Source organism: Panonychus citri, unplaced genomic scaffold (genome assembly GCF_014898815.1).
Source record: "Panonychus citri isolate SS breed McGregor unplaced genomic scaffold, ASM1489881v1 Contig00111, whole genome shotgun sequence".
Taxonomy (NCBI): Eukaryota; Metazoa; Arthropoda; class Arachnida; order Trombidiformes; family Tetranychidae; genus Panonychus; species Panonychus citri.
Window position 1 is genome coordinate 864,474 of NW_026515516.1, and position 26,819 is coordinate 891,292.

General features: G+C 31.5%; 6 protein-coding genes and 2 long non-coding RNA genes across 12 annotated transcripts in view; 4 read left to right on the forward strand and 4 right to left on the reverse strand.

Annotated features, from left to right (window-relative positions):
- Nucleotides 1–1,057: 1,057 nt before the first annotated feature.
- Nucleotides 1,058–4,055, reverse strand: LOC128389852 (serine/threonine-protein phosphatase 2A 65 kDa regulatory subunit A alpha isoform-like). Its single transcript, XM_053349493.1, has 7 exons — nt 3,835–4,055; nt 2,953–3,377; nt 2,266–2,841; nt 1,887–2,170; nt 1,586–1,740; nt 1,363–1,505; nt 1,058–1,285 (listed from the first exon to the last, which is right to left on the reverse strand). Exons 1-7 carry the CDS (start codon nt 3,916–3,918, stop codon nt 1,168–1,170), a joined length of 1,785 nt encoding a protein of 594 aa, XP_053205468.1. The 5' UTR covers nt 3,919–4,055; the 3' UTR covers nt 1,058–1,167.
- Nucleotides 4,056–4,321: 266 nt separating this feature from the next.
- LOC128389867 (segment polarity protein dishevelled homolog DVL-2-like) lies at nt 4,322–7,083 on the forward strand. The gene is made up of 3 exons (XM_053349507.1): nt 4,322–5,510; nt 5,590–5,829; nt 5,904–7,083. Exons 1-3 carry the CDS (start codon nt 4,592–4,594, stop codon nt 6,119–6,121), a joined length of 1,377 nt encoding a protein of 458 aa, XP_053205482.1. The 5' UTR covers nt 4,322–4,591; the 3' UTR covers nt 6,122–7,083.
- Nucleotides 7,084–7,258: 175 nt separating this feature from the next.
- LOC128389866 (homer protein homolog 2-like) lies at nt 7,259–10,621 on the reverse strand. Its single transcript, XM_053349506.1, has 2 exons — nt 10,368–10,621; nt 7,259–9,914 (listed from the first exon to the last, which is right to left on the reverse strand). Exon 2 carries the CDS (start codon nt 9,477–9,479, stop codon nt 8,064–8,066), a length of 1,416 nt encoding a protein of 471 aa, XP_053205481.1. The 5' UTR covers nt 9,480–9,914; nt 10,368–10,621; the 3' UTR covers nt 7,259–8,063.
- Nucleotides 10,622–10,719: 98 nt separating this feature from the next.
- Nucleotides 10,720–12,471, forward strand: LOC128389868 (uncharacterized). The gene has a single exon (XM_053349508.1). It carries the CDS (start codon nt 10,941–10,943, stop codon nt 11,883–11,885), a length of 945 nt encoding a protein of 314 aa, XP_053205483.1. The 5' UTR covers nt 10,720–10,940; the 3' UTR covers nt 11,886–12,471.
- A 4,341-nt stretch (nt 12,472–16,812) lies between these two features.
- Nucleotides 16,813–18,643, reverse strand: LOC128389884 (protein Abitram-like). Its single transcript, XM_053349532.1, has 4 exons — nt 18,115–18,643; nt 17,747–17,982; nt 17,210–17,486; nt 16,813–17,142 (listed from the first exon to the last, which is right to left on the reverse strand). The coding sequence occupies exons 2-4, from the start codon at nt 17,950–17,952 to the stop codon at nt 16,972–16,974; spliced, it is 654 nt and encodes a 217-aa protein (XP_053205507.1). The 5' UTR covers nt 17,953–17,982; nt 18,115–18,643; the 3' UTR covers nt 16,813–16,971.
- Nucleotides 18,644–19,359: 716 nt separating this feature from the next.
- LOC128389887 (uncharacterized) lies at nt 19,360–22,225 on the forward strand. 2 transcript variants are annotated; one of them, XR_008325532.1, is made up of 7 exons: nt 19,361–19,625; nt 19,736–19,981; nt 20,089–20,138; nt 20,330–20,541; nt 20,637–20,712; nt 20,830–20,905; nt 20,980–22,225. It is a non-coding gene; the product is annotated as an uncharacterized LOC128389887 (long non-coding RNA). The 2 variants fall into 2 exon arrangements; XR_008325531.1 differs by having other exon boundaries at nt 19,360–19,625; nt 20,637–20,905; nt 20,980–22,224.
- A 493-nt stretch (nt 22,226–22,718) lies between these two features.
- LOC128389872 (uncharacterized protein DDB_G0273453/DDB_G0273565-like) overlaps nt 22,719–26,819 on the forward strand; it is a 67,870-nt gene continuing 63,769 nt past the window's right edge. The window contains exons 1-2 of one of the 2 annotated variants that reach the window (XM_053349514.1): nt 22,719–22,877; nt 23,099–23,603. In XM_053349514.1, coding sequence (XP_053205489.1) covers nt 23,355–23,603 — 249 coding nt within the window. In that variant the 5' untranslated portion in view covers nt 22,719–22,877; nt 23,099–23,354. Of the gene's footprint in view, nt 22,878–23,073; nt 23,604–26,819 lie in introns of those variants that run through there. The other variant, XM_053349515.1, reaches the window with a different exon arrangement.
- Nucleotides 23,454–26,818, reverse strand: LOC128389886 (uncharacterized). Of its 3 annotated transcripts, none has more exons than XR_008325530.1 (8): nt 26,372–26,818; nt 25,660–26,233; nt 25,193–25,340; nt 25,062–25,100; nt 24,716–24,895; nt 24,529–24,577; nt 24,062–24,436; nt 23,454–23,592 (listed from the first exon to the last, which is right to left on the reverse strand). It is a non-coding gene; the product is annotated as an uncharacterized LOC128389886 (long non-coding RNA). The 3 variants fall into 3 exon arrangements; XR_008325529.1 differs by having other exon boundaries at nt 24,716–24,994; XR_008325528.1 differs by having other exon boundaries at nt 24,716–25,100; nt 26,372–26,816.

Sequence of the window (26,819 nt, forward strand, 5' to 3'; positions counted from 1 at the left end):
GATTGGTGCACATTTTGTTTTTTTTTTCGAATTAATTTTTGTATTTGATTGTATGATTAATCATTTTTCTATTATTATTGGAGAAAAAGTAATGACACAATTTAATTTAATTAGAATTAGAATGTTTTAATTGTTTGTTGATGAACATTCAAAATTATTTGACAAAGAATATGAGTTAATCTGCATTTTGCAAACTTAAAGGGAAAACTAGTAATTTGGGAGATTGATTGTTGGAGTTAATTGTGGTTTTTTTTTGCTTCTCAATTTATATATATATAATTTCCAATAATTTTTTGCAAGTTGTAATAGTTAATCAATCATCTAGCATTGAAGGTTTAATATTGTTTTGTGGTAAGAGAGAGAGAGAGAGTGAAGCCTAATTGCTTGATTGAATTAATTATAATCAATTGAATTGTTTACATGACGAAAAGATGTAATCTGTGCTGGTCGTTGTTCAGTACAAAGGAGTTATAACGCATGAAGAAAATAGAAGTGGAAATTAATTATCAATTGTTTTCTTCCTCTCTCCCTCCCTCAGTTAAATATCATTAAATGTTTGATGCAGATAGAATATAAAAATTGTTAACTAATCATAGTTTTGATAAGTAACTTGTTGCCAAATAATGATGGAAGGAAAAAGGCGATCAGAATTAAATCAGAAACTGAAACCGTTTAAGAACAAAGGACAAGTGAAGATAATGAAAAATGATTAAGTTGAAGCCTAAAGGAACAGACTAATTATTTGATATGAAAATGAGTGATTAGAAAAAAAAGAAGAGTGAACCAAGTTCGAAAGATAAACAAAGATTCATGCTTTTAAAACAAAAAAGTCAAAGGTCTAATCAAATTTGATTTTGTGAATAAATTATTAGACGAATCGGTTTTAAGATCTTTGGAAAATAAGTGGACTGTTCAGAAACAAAAACTAATAATTATGCAGCCAATCATTAGGAGAGAGAATAGAAGAAAGAGAGAGAGAAAGGAAGTTTTAAGGCGTTGAAAAAAGTGTTCCAATCAAATGACCATAAACACGGAGAATCGAAAATCACCTTTTAAATTGAATTTTACAATTTCCACTTTTATTCCCCTTACGTTATTTAGACACAAATACAAACACACACGACGAGATCTTGATTAATCTTTTTCATTCCTTCTATACAAGTGGCATCACATTAGTCCAGATGATTGAAGGGTAACGATCGCTTCATTAGCAAAATAACGGACATCGGGATCAGAATCGGTATTTAACTTTTCTAGAACAGGTTTCACCATGTTTTGGAGTGTACTGAGGAGATAAAGAAAGATAATTGTGAAAAAAGCGGAAATATTGAAATAGATTATTAATAGTTGAGTGTTAATTACCTCTGATCAAGTGTGGAGCCGATTTTTTGTAAAGCTTTTGCCACATTAAACCGGACATTTGCAACATTATCATTAGCTAAAGTCAAAACGGTGGGAAGCATCAGCCTAGTTGTTATATCAGCTCCACAGATACCCGCCAGATCCTAAATGATTGAAGAAAAAAAATTAGTGATTAATTATGAATAACAGGTTGATTTATAAATTGACAGAAAAACAAACTTACATCGATACTGAACAAACATGTCATTCTATGGAGATAATTTTGGTCTTTAGACATCTGAATAACTTTTGGTATTACGGTGTTTGTAGCCCATTCTGGACCAAACTTTTCAACTAATTTTTTTAAATTTTGGGTTGCAGCTTCACGAATGGCGTAAACTGTTCAAATTAAAATAATAATTAATCATATTGATTAAAAAGAAAGAGAAAATTAGTCAAATTGTATTTATATAAAAGGTAATATAAAGTCAAAAAAGGAAATTAGTATTTAAAGAGTGGGATTATGTTGATTAGTAGAAACTAACCTTGGTCCACAAGCCATGTCATACATAATGTATTGAGCTTTTCATCAAAGAATTCAACTCCTAATTGACCAGCTAGTAAAGGCATGTAGCGTATTATTGCAAGCCGAACTCGCCATTTAGAATCCTCTGCCAGTTCAACGATTGCTGGTAGTAAAGATTGACTCAATTGTTGAATACCAATGACTTCATTTACACAATCAAGGTTGGAAATAATGTTTAATCGGACATCCGGACATTCATCCTTGAGTTGTATAAGGAAAAGAGGGAGAAGATGCTCCACAGTACTAGAAATGGTGGGAAAAGAGGCAAACAGAGTAAAGGTAATTAATTTTATGACCATTATCAAGAGAAAGACAAAGATTAAATTAATTTTACTCACTTTTGTTTACCGAAAATTGGAGATAGACCCATAATCACAGAAGCAAGAGCTGATTTAACATGTTGATTATGATCAGCGACCAAATCTTTTATGCAGGGTAATATATTGTTCATAATGATAGTTTCTTGGCAACTTGGGGCAAGATTTTGACAAAAATCTCTGACCTTTTGTGCCGCAGCAGCTCGAACTTCAGCTTCACAATCCTTGAGCAAGTTTTGGAATGCGGGGACAAGATCGGTCTTGGTAAGCTCAGAGCCTACAGCCTTTTGAAGTTCAACGAATTTATCTGCAACCATGTAACGAACTCTCCATGATTTATCTTCAGCCGCTTGTCTTAAAATGGGCATAACTTGTTGTTCCAGATCTTCTTGGGGTAAAAGGGAGGCAAGAGAAACACATGCCTCAACAGCCAATAAACGAACAGAATCTTGTTCATCTCCAGCTAAATGTGACCAAAGTGATATGACTTCCGATTTAAGGTACTCTGGTTCTAAGACTTTGGCAAATTCACCCAGTTTCGAGGCAGCTGCCCTTCTAACCATTGGAGTATCATCTTGACACAAAGCTCGGAAATTGCTGCTCCAAAAAGAAGGAAAATTTTAAAATAAAAACGAGGGAGAAAAAAATTGGATTAGTAAACAACACGAATTGTTGAGAGAAAATGTGAAAAATTATCATGATAATTACGTTCTAAGCTCTGCTTTGACTGGAGCTGACACTCTAGGATAACAGACACTGAAAAGACCACATGCTGAAGTTCTAGTTGTAAACCAATCACCACTAGAAAGTCTTCTGACTAGAGGAACAAAATGAGTCTCTAGATCTTGAGGTGAATGTTGTTGCGAAATATTACGTAAAGAGTCAACGGCTTTTTCACGAACTATTGTCTCTTCAACGGTTGCCAATGATTCTAATGGAGGTAGAAGACAGTTAACATATTCTACACCACCCACTAGTGGTGTGAAATTTCCCAACTGTTCTGCCAGTGCAAGAAGAACCTCATCCTCATCGTAGATGGTTTCAGTTAAAAAAGGAATCAATTCTGACCTAGTTCTTTCAACACCTAACGCCAATGAAATGGTGGACAATTTTTTGATGCTGTTAAGTCGGATCTAGAGGGAGAAAAAACAGAATATTAAGAGAAGCATAAGAGAAAGAGAGAAGAACAAATTTAATGAAAATCCATAGAGAGAAAGAGGAGAGACTGAGAGAAAGTAACGGAAAGGTTATGAGGCATGGGAAATTTTGGAAAGAGAGAGAGAGGAAACATTCCTATCTCTCTCTAAGAGCCTACATTATTTGTATGTGAGATATTGGGAGACATAAGTCATATTAAAGCAAAATCAAAAGGGTAGGGTCAGGAATGTAGGAAGAGAAAATGGAAAGAGAATGAGAGAGAGAGAGAGAGAGAGAGGGAAAGAGGCAAGAAAACAGGGAAGAAGGAGAAGAAAGTAGCTGATACGATAGAGAGAAAGATGAAGGCGAAGGCGAAAAGGGGAAAAAAGAAAGAAAAAGAGAAAGAGAAAGAGAAGAAAAAAAAGCTAAAGAGTAACTTTGACATAATCTTACCTGTACATCTTCATTTCTTAATTCATCTATGAGAACAGCAATTGGATAAAGAGTTGGATCATCATTAGGCTCATTAGCAGCCATAATTAGTAATGATTAAAAAGACGATTACCAATGAAAAAACAACAAATTAATGTGAGAAGAAAATATAAAGAGACAGTCAAAATTAAATATAAGAAACAAAATTAATTCTCTCTCAAAAACGATGCTAAAGTAAAGTGAAAGACTAACTGGTGAGTCGCCTCAGTAGAAAATGGAAGACATTTAGCGAATTCGGTTATTACTCATTCGATCTTCGGATCCACACAAATGAACAAGAGAAAAGGTGGTTACTATGGTTACCAGGGAATTCGATAAAAAGATATCGATAGGATTCGGTTTCCTCATTTTCTCTCATCTTTTCCTTTGGTCGGTTATCTGTTTTTCTCTGTCTTTTTTCTCTCTCTCTCTTGTACTTTTACTCTCTCTCTCTCTCTTTTACCTCTTTCTTTTCTTTTCAGGTGATTTTTGATTTTTTTGTTTATCTTTCTTTTTTTCTGATGTTCACAAGTTTGTAAAAGAACAATTTTTACAATTAGTTAACGAGCTTCGATTAATATTATTGTCCTGTTGTTACAAACAATTCGTTGTGTTGTAATCAGAATAATTTGTTCTCTCTCTTTCTCTTTTTCTTTTTCTCTTTCTCTTGATTTTTCTTTTTTCATCTTTTTCTCTTTTTTTTCATATTCTTTCTTCTTCTTCTTCTTCTTTTTCCACCATGAGTGACTCTCGACCCATGGAAACAAAGTTAATGTATTACAATGGTGACGATGATATTCCAACTCTCATTCGACTCGCTGTCTCACCTAATCAAGTGACCCTAAGTGATTTTAAATCTGCCATTAATCTTAAATCAACCTGTAAGCACAAGTTTTTCTTTAAAACAATCGATGATGATATTATAGTTAAAGAGGAGATTGCTGATGATGATGCCAAATTACCTGTTTTTAAAGGTAACATTATTTGTTACATTGAGTCTCAGGTTAATGATGAGACTGATTGCTCTGATGGACGTAGTAGTGATCATGGACATAATCATGGTCATCATCATCATTCACACCATCACTCTCACCATGGTCCATCTCATTACTATAGTAGGTGTGATGATTATTCAGATGATGATACAAGCTCCAGGATCTCAACTTCAACCAATGAAACCTCTGTCAGCCGATATAATCCAATGTTACGGCGGGAACGAGTTATGTCCAATGCATCTTCCGTTTCTAGTGTAACAGAATCATCTGCCATTGATCGTGTAATTAAAACGGTTACACTTGATTTAGATAAAACCAATTATCTTGGTATGAGTTTAATTGGTCAATCCAGTGATCGTGAAAATGGTGGTATTTATGTTGGATCAATTATGAAGGGTGGAGCAGTTGCTGCTGAAGGAACCATTCAACCAGGTGATATGATATTACAGGTGAACGAGCACATTTTGTCAAATATGACCAACGATCAAGCGGTTGAAATACTTCGTGAAGCGGCTCAAAGAGCGGGTAAAATTGAACTTGTTGTTGCAAAATTTTTCGAATCAAGTGCAGAAAGTTATTTTACTATTCCTCGCGAAGAACCAATTCAACCTCTTAATTTGGAAGCTTGGATTCACACAACCGAAGCTGCCACCGGATTAAATGGTAATCATCTTCTTTCCAACTCTCTATTTAATGTTAAAGTTAATTATTACAATTTTTTTTCTTCATATCTTTTCAACAGCTCATCCAGAATTTGAAGGACCACCTTCTTCCGAATCAGCTTCAACCTCTGCCAGTCATTCATCGATGCCAAGTTCTTATGCTAGATCAGAACAGCGACAATTATTACCCGATGTACCTGAGTTGTCCCTCGCCAATAGTACCATGTTTACAATCGCTAAATATGCCGCTTCCAGTGACAGTGGACTGGTTGTGAAAGATAGAAAATGGTTGAAAATTATAATTCCAAACGCTTTTCTAGGTAATTTCTATTTATCACACTAGCTGAGTTAATCTGTTAATCAATATTTTTCTTAATTGTTTTTCTGTGTTTAGGAGGTGATTTAGTCAACTGGTTGTTCACTAAAGTGAAAGGATTCAATCGTCGGAGAGATGCTAATAGTTATGCTAAACAGATGATGAAACAAGGGCACATTAAACACACGGTGAACAAAAAATTCTCTGAATTTTGTTATTACGTTTTTGACGAAAGTGTTACTTGTGAATCAAGTAACGAAGATTCAGCCGTTTATTCACAATTTTCATCATTTTAACAACAATTAGCAATGATTTCCATCAACGATAATCTCAAGTTCATCAGATTGAAATAATTAATCAACTTTTATATATTACATGAAACTGAGTTTTTCCAACATCTAATTGTGCAATCAAATACAATCTAAATATTATTGACTTGAGATTAATTTTTACTTTCATCTTTAACCATGTATATTTGACACAAAAAAAAAGGAGCCAAGTCATCAATTATTAATACTATTATTATTATCATCATCAACGAAGTCAATTAATGCCAAAGACAACAACAAAAGATGTCGATTCAATCATTATCTTGCTAATCAATCAAGGTATAAGTTAATCATCATAATAAATTATTGCAAGTAACCTGATACAACCTATACCCTGATCACTTTCACCCTCTTCAACCATCACCATTACCACCAACGGAAAAGGAAATGCATCAATCATGTCTTCGTTTACCTTTAAATAGCTTCAATCAACATTAATTATATTTATCCATCGATCTGACTCTAAATTGTAAAATCAATTACACCAATTAATTTAACAAATTATTTTCAAAAACAAATTGTCAACTAAATAATGTTACCCATTTACCTTTTCTCATTCACCACCTTAACCATGGATCCAATCAACAAATTGGTTATAATTGAACATCTTTTTATAACTAATTGTTGATTGTAAACATCAAATTTACTTTTATGGTTAACAATTGTAAATCAATATAACATTTTGTTTTTCCTTTTTTTTTATTTATTTTCATATCTTTACGTTTGTATTACCAAGAAAACAAAAAAATTTCCACCACAATCAAATCAAACTAATCAACTTTCACCTTCCCAATCAATTTTTATCAATCACCATTTGCTTTTGTATCTTCTTATTTTAATTTGTAAAAACAAAACAAAATCAAACAATTAACTTTAGCGGAAATGATTAAAACAAGAAGAGATTATCGAGATCATCATTAAAAAGTTAATGGTTAATTGTTATCAGTTATTTAACTTTAATTGTTTTAAAAATTTATTATTTCATTTTAATCATCGTCTTTACAACTGTAATCAATATTATTCAATGTTAATTGACAGTTGATTAAATTAATTATTGAGAGATGAGAAGATAAAGAATCGTTGATTGATTGAGCTAGAATAAAATTGCTTTCAACTAATTATAATTGCTAAAATTTAAATTGTGTTATGTGTGTTGATTGATGTTGATGATAATAAATACAATGTGTTGTTTGCTGATCGGATGTTTGATTTGTTTTGATCCAGTTATTATATAATCAGGTGATGTTAATCATGGTTGTTGCACTTGATTTAATCAGGAATTATTTTTAGTCTTAATTGTATTGTGATAATTGATAATGGCTGCTAAGGGAATTAAAATTGATTGAGTGAGAGAGAGAGATAACAGTTTAAATAATATAATAGTTTAGGGAACTAAATTAAAACTCCAAATGATAAACATTCATGATCAAACCAAAGTTTCACAGGAATTAAGGTGAAAAAAATGTAATTAATTGATTATTATGACCCAAAGTATATGATTTCCTCTAACTATTAATACAATTAATTTCTTGAATTATATTGGCTTCATTGATATCAAATAGTAGAGAGGGAGAGAGAAAAAAAAATTTTTTGAATAATCAAAGTGACTAATTAAGAAATATTTACAATTAGTGTAACATTGATTCCTGGAGACTTTGGTTTTGATTTGATGATGGAGTTGAATTTAACTCTCGATTATGGTTGTTAATGGTGAAGATTGATAAAGGTGATCATTGAAATAAGAAAGAGACAGAGAGAGAGAGAGAGGAAGGATAACAAAAGGTGAGAAAGGGAAGAAAGAGTAATATGTGAAGTAATTAATTGCTTAATTATAGTAATCGTAAGAGTAGCTTGCTCTGAAGTATGTAATTGTTGTGTGAGAGAGAGAAACTCAGGGAGAAAGGGTTAATCAAGAAGCGTTGAGCAAAGCAGTGAATTCTTGATGAATTGTTCGTAATTCTTGAATATTTTGACCCAATCTTAGATTGACCTGGTCAAGCATTCCTTTCTTTGCTTTGTCCGAGAATTTGGTTATATTATTATCACTATGGTCTTGCAATTGGCTCAATTGACTTCGAAGATTTTCATTCTCAGCTAATAATAGATTCAATTTATCTTCGACTTTTTGACTGGCACCATTAACCGAAACATGAGATTCAAGGCTTTTCTTTAATAATTCAATCTCTTTGTCTTTTCCTTTAATTGTTGATTCTAATGAGGCAGCACTTGTTCGTAAATTGTTCATCTCTTTACCTAATTCATCGATTGCTTCTGGATCACCATGACTAGCTTCCAATTCCAATATTCTCATTCTCATTTTACCATTTTCTTCCTTCAATGATTGTAATTGACGTTTCCATTCTTCAACGTTAACCGTTGATTCTTGAAGGGCTCCAGTTAAACGAGAATTATTATTCTTTAACGTTTGAAGTTCAATCTCCCATTTCTTGGCATTGGCTGAACTTTGAGCTAAAGCTAATTTCAAACGTTCATTCTCATATCTTAATTGAGCTTCCGTTGTTGACTGGGGAAGCATAATGGTCGATCCTAGTTTATCTTTGGTTGAACCAAGAGTACCATGTTTATTGGGAGATTCATTGAGTAATTTGGTCACTTGTAAACCAGATAAACTTTGGCTACGCTGGTGAGCACTTAAGGTTCCGCTCTTTGTAAGGGTACCAGAAGATGAGGTTATCTCATTATGCTCAATGGGCAATGAATTGGGTTCATTTGTATCACCACCACCACCACCACCACTTCCAGCACCAGAAACACTTAAAATAAGATGATGAGTATTTAAAATATCTTCGTTCATAGTTTCTCCGGTACTTGATGAAACTGTTGTACTTCGATGAGGTGTTGGACTTTTACTTGGTGGACAAATGATTGATCCAGAATCAGTATGATGATTACCACCATTTGGTTGATGATGATGATGATGTGATCCCTTGTGATCTGAAGAGGTTCGAGAGGCTTCTTTGATTTCTTGAAATTTTTCAATAAATTTATTTAAATCTGGTTCAGAGGCAAATCCAAGACCATAAACAGTATTTGCACGAATATCTGACCATTGGCCAAACTTTTGACTGGTCTTGGTAAAAGTCATCTTAGGTGTAACTGTACTATTGATTACAGGTTTATTGTCTTCAACTGAGATAATACGATAAATGTTAAGCGATGGATCGTGAAAGAAACAAACATTTACTGCTTGACAGGAAGCCGGTATCCAGGATCGCTTCGTTTGTGGATCAATATGGAAGACGTGAGCCTTACTGGTGTAGATTGGCTGTAATTGAGAAGGCCTGGATTTCTCTGAGAGAGACATTTATATATGTATATTGTGACTTTGATTCAACAGTTAAGGTAGAAAGTGAAGAGAAGATGAGATGAAACGAAGAGAGGGAGAGAGAAAAACCAGATATTTTCTCTATTTGATGACCATCTGATTTGGATAAATTTAGAAAGTAAGGAAGGAGGTAAATAGAAATTGAGAGTCCAGGAAGAGAACAAATGATAAAAAGTCTCTCCTTTTCTCCTTCTTCGTTTTAGTTGTGAGACGTTTCTTCAGCCAAGAGATGGTCGAAAATATTATTACATTGAGATTTATCACTTTGTCACAAAAGGAAAATTTTAACTTTGGAAGCTCACAGTTGATTTATTGTTTGCAAGAATTTAAGATGAGATATTTGTAGGGCTTGGTTGGGATTCCTTATTAAGTATTACAGCAGGTGAAGTAGTTTCCAATCAAATTTGTTCAGTCCTATGAATTAAATAGAATAGAAAATGAAAAAGAAAAGAAAATAAGAGATCAATTTACAATATTCTAAAAAAGGGCAAAGTATCAAGTAAATTTTAAAAGATAAACAGGTGATACAAATATAGTAATCAGTCCCAGTAGAATAAAATTATATTATATGAATATAAATTCAATATAATAAACTGTAAATTGAAGGAAAGAGTATAAAATAAAAAGAGATTGAGACTGAAAAAAGAGAGAAAAGTGAAATTTCAAAAGATACAATGGAAATGAGGAAGAGAAATGAGAAAGTAAAAAGATGGAGAAGTCGACAGATTTAGAAATTGAAACAAATTCAAGAGAATTTTGCGAGATTTTTGAAAACAAATAGTCTCAATGTTCACAAGAAATTGTAATTAAATTACCGAGAGAGAGAAAAAACAAAGAAAACCAATAAAAAATTCGTCAATCACTTACCTGAGAAAAAAAATTGACTCAAAAATAAACATAACCCAAGACAAGATTTTTGGGTAAACAGAGTAAACAGAGAAAGTGAAATGAAAGAAACCAATTAAAACCAATGGTGATTATCTGTAGAAAATTAATTACAATCAAATGATGACCAGCCCGAAACTATAATTAGATTAATTATTCTGTAAATTAAACACAAAATTCAAGGAGATTAAAATTACCTTCACAATTAAGTTACAATTGTGAAGGTTTTGTTTATTTGATTGAGAAAAAGAAAAAACCAAAACTAAAAAGAAAAAAGAGCGACACCTGTTGGTGGAGAAAATAGAATAGAATTTTTTCTCATTCTCATTTTCTCATTTGGTTGAGAATTTTTTTCAAACGTTAATTGTGATCTAATTACTTTCTGCTTGTAATTAAATTAATTTGACAAATTTGAAATTAGAAATTTTCTTTCGATTTATAATCTTCTTTTTCTGTTTACCTTTGGTGTTTTCTGATTTTGTGACAATTTAGTTGCTTTGTGTCTGAAATAAAGAAAGAAAAATCTTTCATTCTAACCTTTAATTTATCTGAATCATGTATGCAAAGGTATTCAATATGGAGACCATGCAAGTTGGAGATCACATTGTGTCTCCTATGTGCATACCCACTCATGCCCCACCAGATTATCCATCGGATTATTTTGGATCAAGAGGAACCAAACCACCGGTAACTTGGTATCAGGTTGATGAAAGTCAAGTAAACACATTGAGAGGATCAATTGTCACATGTCTTTCTGAAGGTAAACCGATAAACACGCATCACCTTTATGCGTATCTTTGCAGTGTTGGACAAAGGATGAGTAACACTTCAGAGCGAGAATGGGTCAGCTTTGGTCAGGTAATTTGTTCGGCCAATTCTTCTGCCAGTGTTAAAGATATTTTCCATGTGGAGAAAACGGAAAACATCTCAATGGATGATGTTATTGTCGGTGAAAATATCACAGTCGATGAAAGTGATGATATTTGGATTGTTCTTGCTCTTTTCATCATATGGAATCTTGATCGAATGGGAAACAAACCTGGTAGCTGGATTGCCAATCAAGCGGATGCAAAATTATCTGAACGAGTTCCCAGAAAATTTGTAATCAATGTTTACAAATTGTGGGGTATTCACCGTAACTGGGGACGAGATTACATTCTGTCAAAATTGGTTGCAGCTTTTGACATGTATTTAAATTACTTTAATCAAGATGAGATGTCAATTGTCCGATTTGCCACTGAGGTTTCACGTTACAAGGATTGTTTAGTCTTAAAGGATATTGATTTTGTTCGAGGAAAATTGGGATTAGAGAGCAACGAGCAGTTTTATGATTGGATGTTTGTACCTCCATTGAAAATGGAAGCAAATAGAGTTCGAAAACCAGGACAAGAATTGGATAATCCATTCAGTTACTCTTTTTATTTAAGTGATCTACTCAGGTCAGACAAAGTCCATATTCTGCATCAATTAACTCACAAATCCATGTATTCGTCAATCTGATCGGAGCTGCTCTCAATATTCAAAAGTGTTCCAATCGTAAAATGTTTGACAATTTACCTATCGGAGATATAATGACTAATGTCGCATGTGTAATCTGGGCACTTGGTTCACATTCGCATTCCAGTTCGGATCCAAATCTACCACCGATCACTAGGTCCGGATTAGAGTTCGAACAATGGTTCATCGCTCATAACAACATGATACCTTACGAAGTGGCCAACAACCTCGCACTCAAATTCAGATCAAACATGTGCTCTCGTCCTGGTACAATCGCTGCATTTGCCAAAGAGCAATACTCAAGTCTTTATCCATAATTTAAACTTGAAAAAGAAAAAGTAATTTAATAATACAAATATAAACTCGATGGTGTAAATTAAATGCTTAAAATTAACTACAAAGTCAATGTTTTTACTTCATCTGATTGTCTATGTAATTTTGTGATCACTGATTAACAGTTATTATTGTTAATTTCAAGGTCATCGGAAAGTTTTTTTTACCATTAAATTACCGAGGGAAATTAAACTAATTTAAATCAATGTTTAACTTGAAAGAAAAACAAAATAAAATTTGATGAAAACAAACAGAATTGTAAATTAAATTATCAGTTTATTTAAGAAACAACATTGAAATATCGATAATTGTGAGCACGAATTTTTCTCATTAATCATTTGATTTTTTCTTAATTATAAGATAGTTAAGATAATTAATTTTCTATCGGAAAATTAAATTAAGAAAATAGGGTGACATCTACTGAGAAAAGAATTTGTTTCACTTTCAAGTTGATCAAAAATCTTAATTGTGAATTATGGATTAAGTCTTTAACCTTCCTCCATTTTCAATTTTGGATTTAAAGGATTGTTACATGTGCTAACGGTTTCTACCAACAATTTCCTCTTAATTGCAACGAGTTCTTTAGATTCTTTTAAACTGTGTTACTTAAATAGAGAAAATTGTTAAAAAAGTTCTGAAATTTTCAATCCTTTCATCATGGGAATAATAGATAAATCTGAGTTATTGGAACTTAGAGAGGCTTTCCATATAGATCCTGACGATTTTCCCGTAAATTATCCATCGGCTTATTTTGAATTTAGAGACACCAAACCACCGATAACCTGGTATCAGGTTCATGAAAGTGAAGTAGACACATTGAGAGGATCAATTGTCACATGTCTTTCTGAGGGTAAACCGATAAACACGCATCACCTTTACGCGTATCTTTGCAGTGTTGGACAAAGGATGAGTAACACTTCAGAGCGAGAATGGGTCAGCTTTGGTCAGGTAATTTGTCCGGCCAATTCTTCTGCCAGTGTTAAGGATATTTTCCATGTGGAGAAAACGGAAAACATCTCAATGGATGATGTTATTGTCGGTGAAAATATCACAGTCGATGAAAGTGATGATATTTGGATTGTTCTTGCTCTTTTCTCTATTTGGGTGTTAAGATATCCGAGTCCAGAAGAATGGTTGAAAAGAAAGTTATTGAATAAGATGAAGAAAAATGTTTCCGGGAAACATGGAATCACCATGGAGAAATTGAAGAAAATCCGTATTTTGCCAGCCGGGATAAAATTCTATTGAAACTTGGAGCTGGTTTCGATATGTATTTGAATTACTTCAATAAGGATCCGATGAACATCATTCGCGTTGCCACTGAGCGATCACGTTACAAGGCTTGTTTAGTGATAAAAGATATCATCTTTGTTAGAGAGAAACTTGGCTTGGACAGTAATGACCAGTTCTATGAATGGATCTCTCGAAAATATGATAAACTCCTTGTGGAGTTGGAAGAGTGAATAAACCAGGTCAAGAAATCGAAAATGCTTACAGTTACTTCCCTTACATGATGGATCTTCTCGAGTTTAATGTTTCTCAATATTCTACAAAAATTAATCCATCTCTCCATGTATTGGTTAATATAATTGGTGCTGCTTTTAAGCTGGAAAGATGTGTTAATCGAAAAAAGCCCAAAATTTCGTAATCAGCAGTACCATGAACGCTGCCGCACTAATTATTTGGGCATTTGATTCTGATTCTCGCCCTGGTTCAGATCAACTTCCAGCGAGTTCAGCTAAAGGGATCGACGAATGGGTTTCTGCAAATGTCCTACCAGATTTTGACCATGTACACAAACACATGGGAGACAAATTTCGAGAATTATATAAACATCATACTGATTCAGGCTCGATTGTTTCGTTCGTAAAAAAGTGGCTTTTTTGTGAGGAAACTCAAAAATTTAAACTTCCTGCATAAACTGGTACATAAACTATCGATACCAGAATTAATTTAATGTAACTTAAATCAATGATTACTAATTGAACATTTATTTGGAAATGATTACGTTTTGGTTCAATTATCTAATGATGATCTCATTAAATCGCCAAGTAAATCAAGATCAGTCTGAATAATCTTCTCAATAATATATCAATAAAAGTTTAGATTCAGATCACGAGTAATAATTCAAACCGATAGGTACAGTTACTGGTAGTTTGAGACTAATTCCAAATAATCAACGAGCTTTACCAATAAGAATGACAAATGTATTTGTTAAGTTCTCAAAAATTGTCTAGTAATTTACAAAAGAATAAATTAAAATCAGTGAGATCAAACTGATTAACGTGATCAGGATATAGTTTTGATGACAATTAAAAGCAATCGGAATACAAATGAACTCGAGTTAATCTGTTGTATCACTTTTAACTTCTTGTTTAACGTCTTCGTCCTCTTTAATTTGATTTGCTTGTGATTGGAAAATTTTGTAATCAGCCCAAGACATGAGATTGTCCTTCTCTATTTTGAATGTTTTCGCGAACGGGAATATAATAGCGACGTAGCCTCCGACCATGGCTGAGAAATCAAAGAGAATAGAACAAAAATTAGACTGAGATTTATATTCTTTTTTAATTGGTCGATTAAATTACCGAGGGAAATTAAACTAATTTAAATCAATGTTTAACTTGAAAGAAAAACAAAATAAAATTTGATGAAAACAAACAGAATTGTAAATTAAATTATCAGTTTAATTTAAGAAACAACATTGAAATATCGATAATTGTGAGCACGAATTTTTCTCATTAATCATTTAATTTTTTCTTGATTATAAGATAGTTAAGATAATTAATTTTCTATCGGAAAATTAAATCAAATTAAGAAAATAGGGTGACATCTACTGAGAAAACAATTTGACTTGCAAGTTGATCAAAAATCTTAATTGTGAATCACAGTTCGGGATTAAGTCTTTACCCTTCCTCCATTTTCAATTTTGGATTTAAAGGATTGTTACACGTGCTAACGGTTTCTACCAACAATTTCCTCTTAATTGCAACGATTTCTTTAGATTCTTTTAAACTGTGTTACTTAAATAGTGAAAATTACATAAGAAGTTCTGAAATTTTCAATAATTTCAATATGGATTTAGATACATATCAGATTTATCGTGGGAATACTTTAGTCCGTCTCGATGAACCTTATTGCCGAGAACCTAAATTAAAATATCCATCGGATTATTTTGGATCAAGAGGAACCAAACCACCGGTAACTTGGTATCAGGTCGATGAAAGTCAAGTAAACACATTGAGAGGATCAATTGTCACATGTCTTTCTGAAGGTAAACCGATAAACACGCATCACCTTTACGCGTATCTTTGCAGTGTTGGACAAAGGATGAGTAACACTTCAGAGCGAGAATGGGTCAGCTTTGGTCAGGTAATTTGTCCGGCCAATTCTTCTGCTAGTGTTAAGGATATTTTCCATGTGGAGAAAACGGAAAACGTCTCAATGGATGATGTTATTGTCGGTGAAAATATCACAGTCGATGAAAGTGATGATATTTGGATTGTTCTTGCTCTTTTCTCTATTTGGTTGTTGCAATATTCGAGTCCAGAAGAATGGTTGAAAAGAAAGTTATTGGATACGATGAATAAAAATGTTTCCGGGAAACATGGAATCACCATGGAGAAATTAAAGAAAATTTTTTTTTCCAGCGTGGATAAAATTCTATTGAAACTCGGAGCTGGTTTCGATATGTATTTGAATTACTTCAATAAGGATTCGATGAGAATCATTCGCGTTGCCACTGATCAATCACGTTACAAGTCTTGTTTAGTGATAAAAGATATCATCTTTGTTAGAGAGAAACTTGGCTTGGACAGTAATGACCAGTTCTATGAATGGATCATTCGAACAAATGATAAACTCAACAAGGAGCTGGAAAGAGTGAATAAACCAGGCCAAGAAATCGAAAACGCTTACAGTTACTTCCCTTACATAATGGATCTTCTCGAGTTCGATATCTCTCCATATTCTACAAAAATTAATCCATCTCTCCATGTATTGGTTAATACAATTGGAGCTGCTTTTAAGCTGGAAAGATGTGTTAATCGAAAAAAGCCCAAAAATTTCATAATCGACCGTATCATTAACGCTGCCGCACTAATTATTTGGGCATTCGATTCCGATTCTCGCTCTGGTTCAGATCAACTTCCAGCGCGTTCAGCTAAAGGGATCGACGAATGGATTTCTGTAAATGGCCTACCAGATATTGACCATGTTCACAAACACATGGGAGACAAATTTCGAGAATTATATAAACATCATACTGATTCGGGTTCGATTGTTTGGTTCGTAAAAAATTGTGTTTTCTGAGGAAACTCAAAAATTTAAAAATCCTGCACAGGCAAATAAACCATCGATACCAGTATTTAATGTAACTTAAATCAATGATTACTACTTAGCCATTTATTTTGTAATGATTGCGCCTTTGGTTCAATTATCTAATGATCTCAATAAATCGCCAAGTAAATCAAGATCAGTCTGAATAATCTTCTCAATAATATATCAATAAAAGTTTAGATTCAGATCACGAGTAATAATTCAAACCGATAGGTACAGTTACTGGTAGTTTGAGACTAATTCCGGATAATCAACGAGCTTTACCAATAAGAATGACAAATGTATTTGTTAAGTTCTCAAAAATTGTCTAGTAATTTACAAAAGAATAAATTAAAATCAGTGAGATCAAACTGATTAACGTGATCAGGATATGGTTTTGATGATAATTAAAAGCAATCGGAATACAAATGAGCTCGATTTAATTTGTTGTATCACTTTTAACTTCTTGTTTAACGTCTTCGTCCTCTTCAATTTGATTTGCTTGTGATTGGAAAATTTTGTAATCAGCCCAAGACATGAGATTGTCCTTCTCTATTTTGAATGTTTTCGCGAACGGGAATATAATGGCGACGTAGCCCTCCGACCATGGCTGAGAAATCAAAGAGAATAGAACAAAAATTAGACTGAGATTTATATTCTTTTTTGATTGGTCATACCTTTTTCCGTAAAATGTTTGGATCGGTGAATAATTTCTCGTTAATTTCAATGAGTGTTCCTCTCATACACGAAAATATCGCATAAGAAGAACCGTCTTCACATGAAGCAACACAAAGCAATGAATTTTGGTCCACCCTTTGTCCACCTTTTTTCCATTTACCGGAGACTTTGTTGTCCAATCTATTTGTTTTGTCTGTTACTTGGAAATCAAGTGATTCTATTTCACTATCATTGGTAATTAACGGATGATTAGGAGCTAAAGTAACCACTCCAATCCTAAAGTAAACATGAAAAGAAAAACAAATTAGTGATACCAAAGATAGAAGAAGATGAATAAATCAACTAATACATTCACCAACACCAACAACAATTTGTCAATTTACAACTGATTACATCATTTAGTATCATTAACAAATTACAGGTTGAAGAATTTGTGAAAAAATAAGCTAATTATATAAATAGAATCTAAATGAATGTTGTTGAGAGTGAAAGTAATCAAAACATTGTGATGACATGACGATGAAACTAACACCCACCTATTGTTATGAAAAAGGACAATTTGATGACCAATGTGACATTCAACTGGCACTTTTCTGGTTAATTTGGGTACATAGAAACGAGGCTCATAATATCTTTGAGTAACTGAAGGTAATTCAGAAATAATCCTATCACATGGTAAAGGATAATCATCAAAGTCTTGAGTTTTCCTTTCAATCAGGTTACTTGAATCCTCTTCTTCCATTGTTGTTGTTGTTGTGACAAAAACAAAACCCTAAATGGTAAATGAAAAAAAAGATGAATAAATTACCAATATAAACAAAGAGACACCTTAATAAACATGACATCAGAGAAAAAGGAAGAGAAAAAAAACTAATCAACAATTGTAATTAATTAATCTTCTTACCTTGGGTTATTGAGCTAATGTTGTTGTAACTATAAATTACTAATGATTTTGAGATGAACAAAAAATAATCAAACAGATACAATCACTTGGGTTAATGTGTAGATTTGCCAATTGAAGATGATGCTGTTGTTGATGATGATGATGATGGTGAGATTATTAATCACAAGGATAATGATTAAGAGAAGAACAAAAAAGTAAACAAAATGGAGGAAAAACAAAAAGCCAATGACTAGAAAATTGAATTTACCAGGAAAACAAATGATCTCACATGTGAAGAAAACCAAAGGCGCACAGAATCGGTTTGAATAGAAAACCTTTTAGATAAAACTAATCAAATTATTCTCTAAGTGAAAAAGAATAGAATATCAAATTGTTAATTGATATTCTAATTGATTTGTTGATGGTGAGAGAGAGAAAAAAATAAACAAATTGTGAATAAAGATCAAGAAATCAACAAGCATGGGGAACAGTTGTTGTTGAGAAATCAGGTTTGGGATTTTGTGGCTCGTTGAGGTTTTTTGGTGATTCTCCCGCCTAATCAGTGGTTTCACCTTTTTCAATCACCTAATTATTAAAGAGAAAAAAGAAATTATAACAAATTAATATATTTGCAAAAAGATAAGGAAGCAAAATAATCATTAATTTAAGTCACAATTAAATGACCACAAGTACATTAAAGTGTAATGGAGAGAAAGTTAATCATAACCTGTAATCAAATGATAGTGATAATCAAGGTGGGAAAAAAATTCTTACCAAATCAACCAATAGTTCAACTTTAAGCTTCAACAGTCGATTCTCTTCAAGCAATAATTCATTAGCTTTCTTTAATTTAGCTAATTCTTTATTCTTAGAATGAACAATAACACCGGTAGAATTGTTAATCTCCTGATTGATTCCTGGTTTTCGTTTTCTAATCTTTCCATATTCATCGCCATTCTCATTCTCGGGATGGTCATTGTTTCCATCGGTATCTCCATAGTCTTCCCTGTAATCACCATGTAGCTGACCATCATCTTTATCCCCTGAATCCTGTGGATAATCAGTTTTCCATTCACCTTTAACTCCGTCAAATTGTAAATTCAAACAATCACCCAATTGAATTGAAAGCTTTTTAAACTCCTTTAAATGGTCAACATTTTCCTCGCCAATTGATGATCGTCCAATTAGATTGTTATTACCAATAGATTTACGAGGTTTAGATAAACGAGGACTAAATTTATCCGAAAATAAAGGCATAATTAAATCACGAACAAAGGTAAGAAAATTAATCAATTTGTCAACAAAGAGAAATTAAAAAATCGGTTATTCAATTGTTGTTGTTTTCCGTCACCGGTTACCAATAGTTACCGGTTGACCTGTGATTCGGAGTGACAACAGTAATTGTGATTGTTAATCAAGTAGAAGTTAATTTAGATTGTTCAATTAATCAATTGTTATTGACAATTTAAATTATTAATTTAGATCAGTGAAAGTAGTTGAACCATAAATCAAATTGGACACCAGAACATGAGGTCAGTTTAATGTCTTTCGATGATCTTTTTTTTTTGTCTTCTTTTTGTTTTTATGTTTGGTTTTTTTTTCTATTCTCTAATAATTATTTTCTTTTCTCTATTACTTATAGATTAATCTAAATTTTTCTTCCTTGATCATCAGCAAGAGATAATTTCGTTATTCGTTATTTAGGAAATACATCAACAGGTAACGGACCATGAAGAGCAACGGGAAAAAAAGCCAAATCCTGGATGTAAGAGATTCACTGGATTAAAGTGTCTCTTTGGATTGGTGATATTTCATTTCTACCATCATGTCAATTGTGAAACAAGAAGATAATCAAAGTTTGGAACAATAATTTATCATGTTAATCATGGTAATGAATTACAATTTGATTGCTTTTGAGAGAGAGAGAAAGAGAGAATTTGTTGAAATTCATTTTAATTGTTTTTCTCTTTTTCTTATCCTTATGATATTCATTAGATTCTATTATGATATCAAATAGACACCCTGATGATATAATCTTTCAACAGGTAAGTCAATTTTTTTCCCTTTTCGCAACTTTCTCTTCTTTAATCATTTCAATTGAGTCAATCTGATTATTGTCAACTGTTGAATAGGACCAACAATCAGAGAATTACAATTAAAAGTTAACCATATACAAAAGATTAATTTTCTTTATTCTTTAACTTTTTCTTTTCATTTCTCTCCACAAACGGAAAAGCTTGGATAAAGATGATTACCAAAAAGAATTTGGAAAAGTATCATCACCATTATAACTGTTACAATCATCATCATCATCATCACAATCAACATCATGAAGATCACCATCACTTAGATGGATCATAATGATAATCATCAACATGAGAAAACATTTTTTTTCTTCTTCTCTCAATTGAATGTGATTAAAATGTTATTTGTTACAAGATTTAACAGGTAAATATGAAGATGAAAGAAATAATTTGTTAATATATTTAATCTAATCCTTAATTCTTGTTCTATCCTTTTCTAAAATTCATCAAATCTATTAGATGATGATAACTTTCACTCTTTGATGAAGATAAGAGAAATGAGGATTCAAGAGATTACCTGAATTTTTTAGCTCAGGTAACAAAATGTTTTAACGATATACAATTAAAAATGATGATCATAATCATCGTTGGTCTTCAACATCTAATCAGCATAATCACAATTAACATTATCATGACTGTCTCTTAATCAAAGTTATTCAACATGAACACTAAACAACAACAACAACAACATATCATCATGAATGGATTAATATATCAAAACTATTCAGGTATAACACTGAATATTCAATTAAATTCATCAGTCGACTGATTATTTATTTCTAATCATCTCAATGAATTACAGTTAATATTCAACAACAGAACAATTATCAATCAACTGGACTCTTACTTGTACATATTACAAGTTGGAAACAAGAGAGAGATGGAGGAAGAGCAAAGAGGAAACAAGGACCGAATACAATTAATAAATTGCTGTTATTATTAAATAATGTATAATAATCATCGTTACGATTAACATTATTAATGGATTAACAAGCAAAGTCAAGATGGACACTCCTAAAAAGCTGAGCTATTAAAATCAAGAGAAAAACAGATAATTGAATAGAATTGGAATAAATTTATTTATTCAAATGCAGAGTGAATATCATGTAAATTTCATCATCTCTTTCAAGTGGTCATCGTAAATTGATTATGGGTCAAGCAAAGAGAGAGAGAGAGAGAGAGAGTGAAAGTATTAAAGTTTCAAAAGAGGAAAAGGAAACAATATAAACTTTTGTCGTGCTTTATGTTTACGTTTAATATTTAGATCAACAATTTCCTGTCAACCTTCATCATCTAATTCAACTCACATGAATTGAGAATTTTAATTATCATCAACTCAATTAATGACTTTTCAATCATGTTAAAAATTTAATCAACAACAACTCATTGAATGAAATTAACATGTATAACTTAAGCCCCATCAAAGTTAAACAAAAAATTTGATTACTGGTTTTGACTTAATAATGATTATGCTAATCAAATATTGATGAAATTATTTATTTTTTTAAATAATTTTTTAGCTTATTTGTTTATTAATTCATTATAATTATCGTCAACTTAATTAAGGATAAAAGTGAAATGAAAAAGGAGAGAAACTGACCAACAACAGGAATCAAGTTGAATGACGATGAAACTGATTACCTGAATCCATCTTCATCAATTTTATTATTATTCACTCACTAATCCATCAATTGATGATAAAAATCAAGTAAATTCATTATGATTAACAAAACAAAGTTAAATTTATTAACTAATCAAGTAATCAGACAACGAGAAAGAAAAATATTAACCACTCCAAACACCAATCCTTAAAAACGATGATGATCAACATTTAAATCAACGGATGATCATGATAATCAAATTGAACAGATTAAATTGTGTTTCTGAATTACGTGATTTATTAAATTAATTGTATTATTATTAATACAATCTAATTAATCAAAGGAAAACTATCCTATCATACTTGTTAAATTGTTGAAAAATCAACAGGTAACGATGAAAACTCAATGAAAATGTGAACAAAAAATTCAAATGTATTAAATTGAAATACTTTTGATAACTTAATTGAAATTGAACACTAATTGTTAGCAATTTAATTGCCTTTCTCTCTCCCTCTCTGATAAAAATGTTAACCCTATTAACTAATGATTATCATCGAAACAGATCAAAATAATTAACTAATTAGATTCTAGATGAAATCATAAGAAATGACGTTATTTCCTCTGTAACGATCAACCCAACCCATGGAAACGAAGCTCAAGTCGCAAGTCTGATGATGATAGAAAGATGATTAAAGATGATGATGAGAAAAAAAGAAAGAGAAAAAAATGAAAATCGAAAGTAAGAGAAGAAAGAAAAACTTGTTTGCTCCCTTCTCTTTCTTATCTTCTCTCTCTTCTCTTACTATTTCAAACTCACTTCCCTGTTCACTTTTACTTTCACCAGGTAAACATTACGAAAAAAAATGTTTACCATTTCAAGATTCAGTTTCAATCGTGAAAGTTACTTTTTGTCAGTTAATTGTTGTTAGTTTAATAAGCAATCAACAACAGAACATGTTGTTGATTGTTACATGATCATAAAATTATCATTTACAATCAACAATTAGTAAAACTTTTTCATCTTCTTGTTGTTGTTGTATTTTAAATTCAATCTTCATTTGTTGATGTCAAACAAAAATAATAACAATTAAAAGAAAAGGTAAACAATTATAATCAACGATTAACTTTTGATGAACTTTGTTCTTACAATTAACAACATGATCAATGTTATTATTATTGCAAATAGTTAATTAACCTACTCTCTCATCTAAATTTATCTTCTTCTCTCTCTCTCTCACTTTCATCATCATCGATCATCGATTCAATCACAATTCAATCATTGAATCAAATCAATTTGATTGTTTGATTACTTTTTTTTAGTCAACAATTTACTGATTATATTGAAAAATTCACCATCAGTATCGGATTAACTATCATTGTGATCAATTAACAATAACAATATAATCCTAGTTATGGTTTTTAAATTGTTCCAAGGGTTAAATTGTTAAAGTGTACAACTAATAATCATCATAACCAATTAAATGGATTAACTGATTTGTGAGTGTTGACAATTTGCTTTGGATTCTATTTTCTTATTGGATTAAATTGTGTAATTATCATCTCGTTGTTCACCAAAATGTCATCATTAACTTATCGAAAATCCTATCGGGTCAACGATACCGACTTCGATTGTCACCAATATTGTATGTCGCTACCTGACCTACGATTCAATGGTAAACGTAAACGAAAAGGTTTCTCATTTAATTTTCGTAATTTCCTTTCGTCATCTCGTCCACAATTATCGACCTCAGGCCACATTTATCGTCAAATCGAGTGGAAAGTTTTTGTATTCACCATTATCTTACCAAATGGATCTAAACAAAAGGTAAATTTATTGTTTAATTGTTTTGTCAATTGTTTAATTGTTTCTGTTACAATGGTAACACAAATACTAAACACACACGTTCATTGAAACAACTATTGATACAAATCTTTACCATTAAACAATCAATATGCAATTAACTTTGAAAAACTTATCATGTTAATAGTTTACTAATTATATTTAATTATCATTACTATCAACCTCATTTTTTCAACATGGTAATTTGCATTCCATGTAACTACAAATCTACAATTAAATCTAATCTCTTTTTTTTTCAATTAACATTTAAATCATTTTCTGACTTTGTTGTTTTTACGCAAATTGTTTTATCAATGATTTTTTTTTCTGCTATCGATTGATTAAAATTCAATTGATTGAATTTATCAACAATTAACGACTATTATCACGAGTTTGTTTGCATGTATTTCTGTCTGTCTGTATGTGTTTTTTTTTGTATTTACCTTAATCAAAACAATCAATTTGATTTGGTAATTTGATTCAATTTAGTAGTTAAAGTGTGAGCTTCCAAATTTGGTTTATATTATATATATATGAATGATGGTGATGATTTAAAACGGTGACAATTTAACCATTAATGATGACGATGATTTAAGTGTTTGTAGTAAACAAACAATGTTCAAGTTTCCTGTGAATATAATAGCAATAAATTAGATGAGTAAATTGTTGCCGAAAATTTAGTTTCCATAGCCAATGAAATTAAAAATGATCCATTGATGATGATCCATGATGCCCCAAAGTGATTAACCTAAATTTCAATTGTGATCGATGTTCGTTTAAATGGTCAGATTAACAGTCAATTTCTGTTACTCTGTTTTCTGGATGGATTGAGTGAGAAAATAAGATAAATTAGTTGATGATAATTTTGATTGTAGTTAAAATGTATTAGTACAATAAATGATTTTCTTACTTTAAGATTGATGGATTACCAATAGAAACCATTGGGAAAAAATTGATCTCTGTTGAAAAAAAAGTATCGTTGTTATTATTATGAGAAATTTACTAGTAATTCTAATACTCATCAAATTTTTACTTCTCTAAGTGGTTACAATTGAATAGTATTGATAGAGAGAGAGAGAGAGAGAGAGAGTTCTTACCTGTTCATTTCTATATTTCTACACACATTCACCATCAAGGTAGATTTAACTTATGACCCGAGAAGAGGTCAAGAGTCCCGTTGCCCTAATTACTGGTTAAACTGATAAAATAGTAAAGTATATTTTGTAATGTATAGTAAATCCATTGGATTTTAAGCTAGCTGGATAACGATTAGTCCACTAAAGATGATTTTAAGATGATGATGACGATGATGAGGAAAAAGAAAGTCGATCATGATAAATGTAATTGAAAAGTTTTCCAGGTAATGTATCAACGATCTGATAGATAGATTGTAAATGTGAATACACGTTATGACCCAAGGTCAGTTTGGAAGAGACCACATACCATTTAGGATAGAAAATGATGATAATCTCGAAGTTTGATCTGTGATGATGAAGAAGATGAAGAAGAAAGAAAAAAAGAAGAAGAAAAAGTTACATAGGGAAAAAGAAAATAACATGAGAAGATATTATTACATAGAGAGAATTTTTCTTCTTCTTCTTCATCTTCATTTGGAAGAGAAGAGAAAAAGGTTAATGAAACAATTTACTAATCATTGCATCTTTTCGGCCTTTCCAATTTGCTAAATTGTGATTCCTCGGTAAATATGAGTCTCCAAATAATCTGTAGGTTGTCAAGAGGAAAGAAAATTAAAATTAATTGTTGAACAATAATGAAAGTGTATTGGTATTTGTTTCTAATATTAACAATTGATGTAACTACTTTTACCTTCATTTGATTGAATTTAGAGGTTGATGATCAAGGTTATCCCTCTAATTGAATCAATTTCAAGTTTCATCTTCTATTTTAATCTTACTGTTGATTATATCAATTTATGTGTTGATGATTTTACTAAATAATTTACTAAATCACCAAAATCAAATTGAATGGTAATAAGAGAGAGAGAAAGTGAATTAAGAAGTATAAAAAAAGATTAACCAACCTCTCGATCATTTATCTTTTACATTAAATTGTTTCCTCATTTGATTAGATTTTGATATTGTTGCCATTTCAATCAAATTTCGATTAACTTTGAGTTACCTCAGTTAATTGAGAATGATGATAATGATGGAGGCGAACATTGAATTGACCATCAATCGTTGAAAAGATAATATTTCTCCATAGTTAATTTCCATTGATTCTCAATCATCACCATAATCTGTTACTATGTTAAAGAATAGAATTGTCATTGAGAATTTTGTTTTTCTTTTCTATTCTCTCTCTCTGGATGAGAGAAAGGTAGTGATCTTGTCATTCTGTCTCTCTCTGGCTCTTCCTCTCTCAGAATATAATCACAAAAGCACAATGACAATAGGAATATGATGATGATAATAACGATGAAATTGTGGTTCGTTGTTATTGTTAAGAAAAACAATTTAATTTTAACCAAATGATGAAGACAAAAACGACGATGACAATACGAGAAGATGATGGAGAGAAATAAAAAAAAATGGAAGAGAAAAAATTTCTTGTCGTGAGCATTTTCTTTCTTTCAAATTTCCATCGTGACAAGTTCACTGGGAAATAAACATAATACAGAGAGAGAGAGAGAGAGAAAAAGAGAAAGAGATAGATTATTATCATGATAATGACGATGGATCTTGTTGATAACACCGAAGAAATAAAAAAGAAAACAAAAATTAAGATTTACCAACCTGTAAAGATGAAATGGATTCCCAATGACAATAACACATGAAAACCCTTGAGTCAGTTACAGATACAAATTCATGAGTTGATTGTCCCAAAATAGATGAAATCTAAATACCACAGCGACCATCATGTAATCATCATAATCATCATCTCACAAGTAAGATGATATGATAGAGACAAAAATCCAAAACCTGGAAAGAAAAATATAGAATAAAAATTAAGATGGAACAACAAGATTATGGTAATAATGGAGAAGAAAAGAAAAAAAAATTTTTCTTCTAAAAAAAGAAAAGGGTTTCAATTCTCATAAAAGAGACACATTGACACACGAGAGACAAAGGAATAATCTCCACATCATTCTGTAGATTTAAGAATAAGATTAATAAGACAATGGAAAAAAAAGAATAGAAAACAATTAGACAAAAAGATTAACAACATTTGAGATTAAACTGA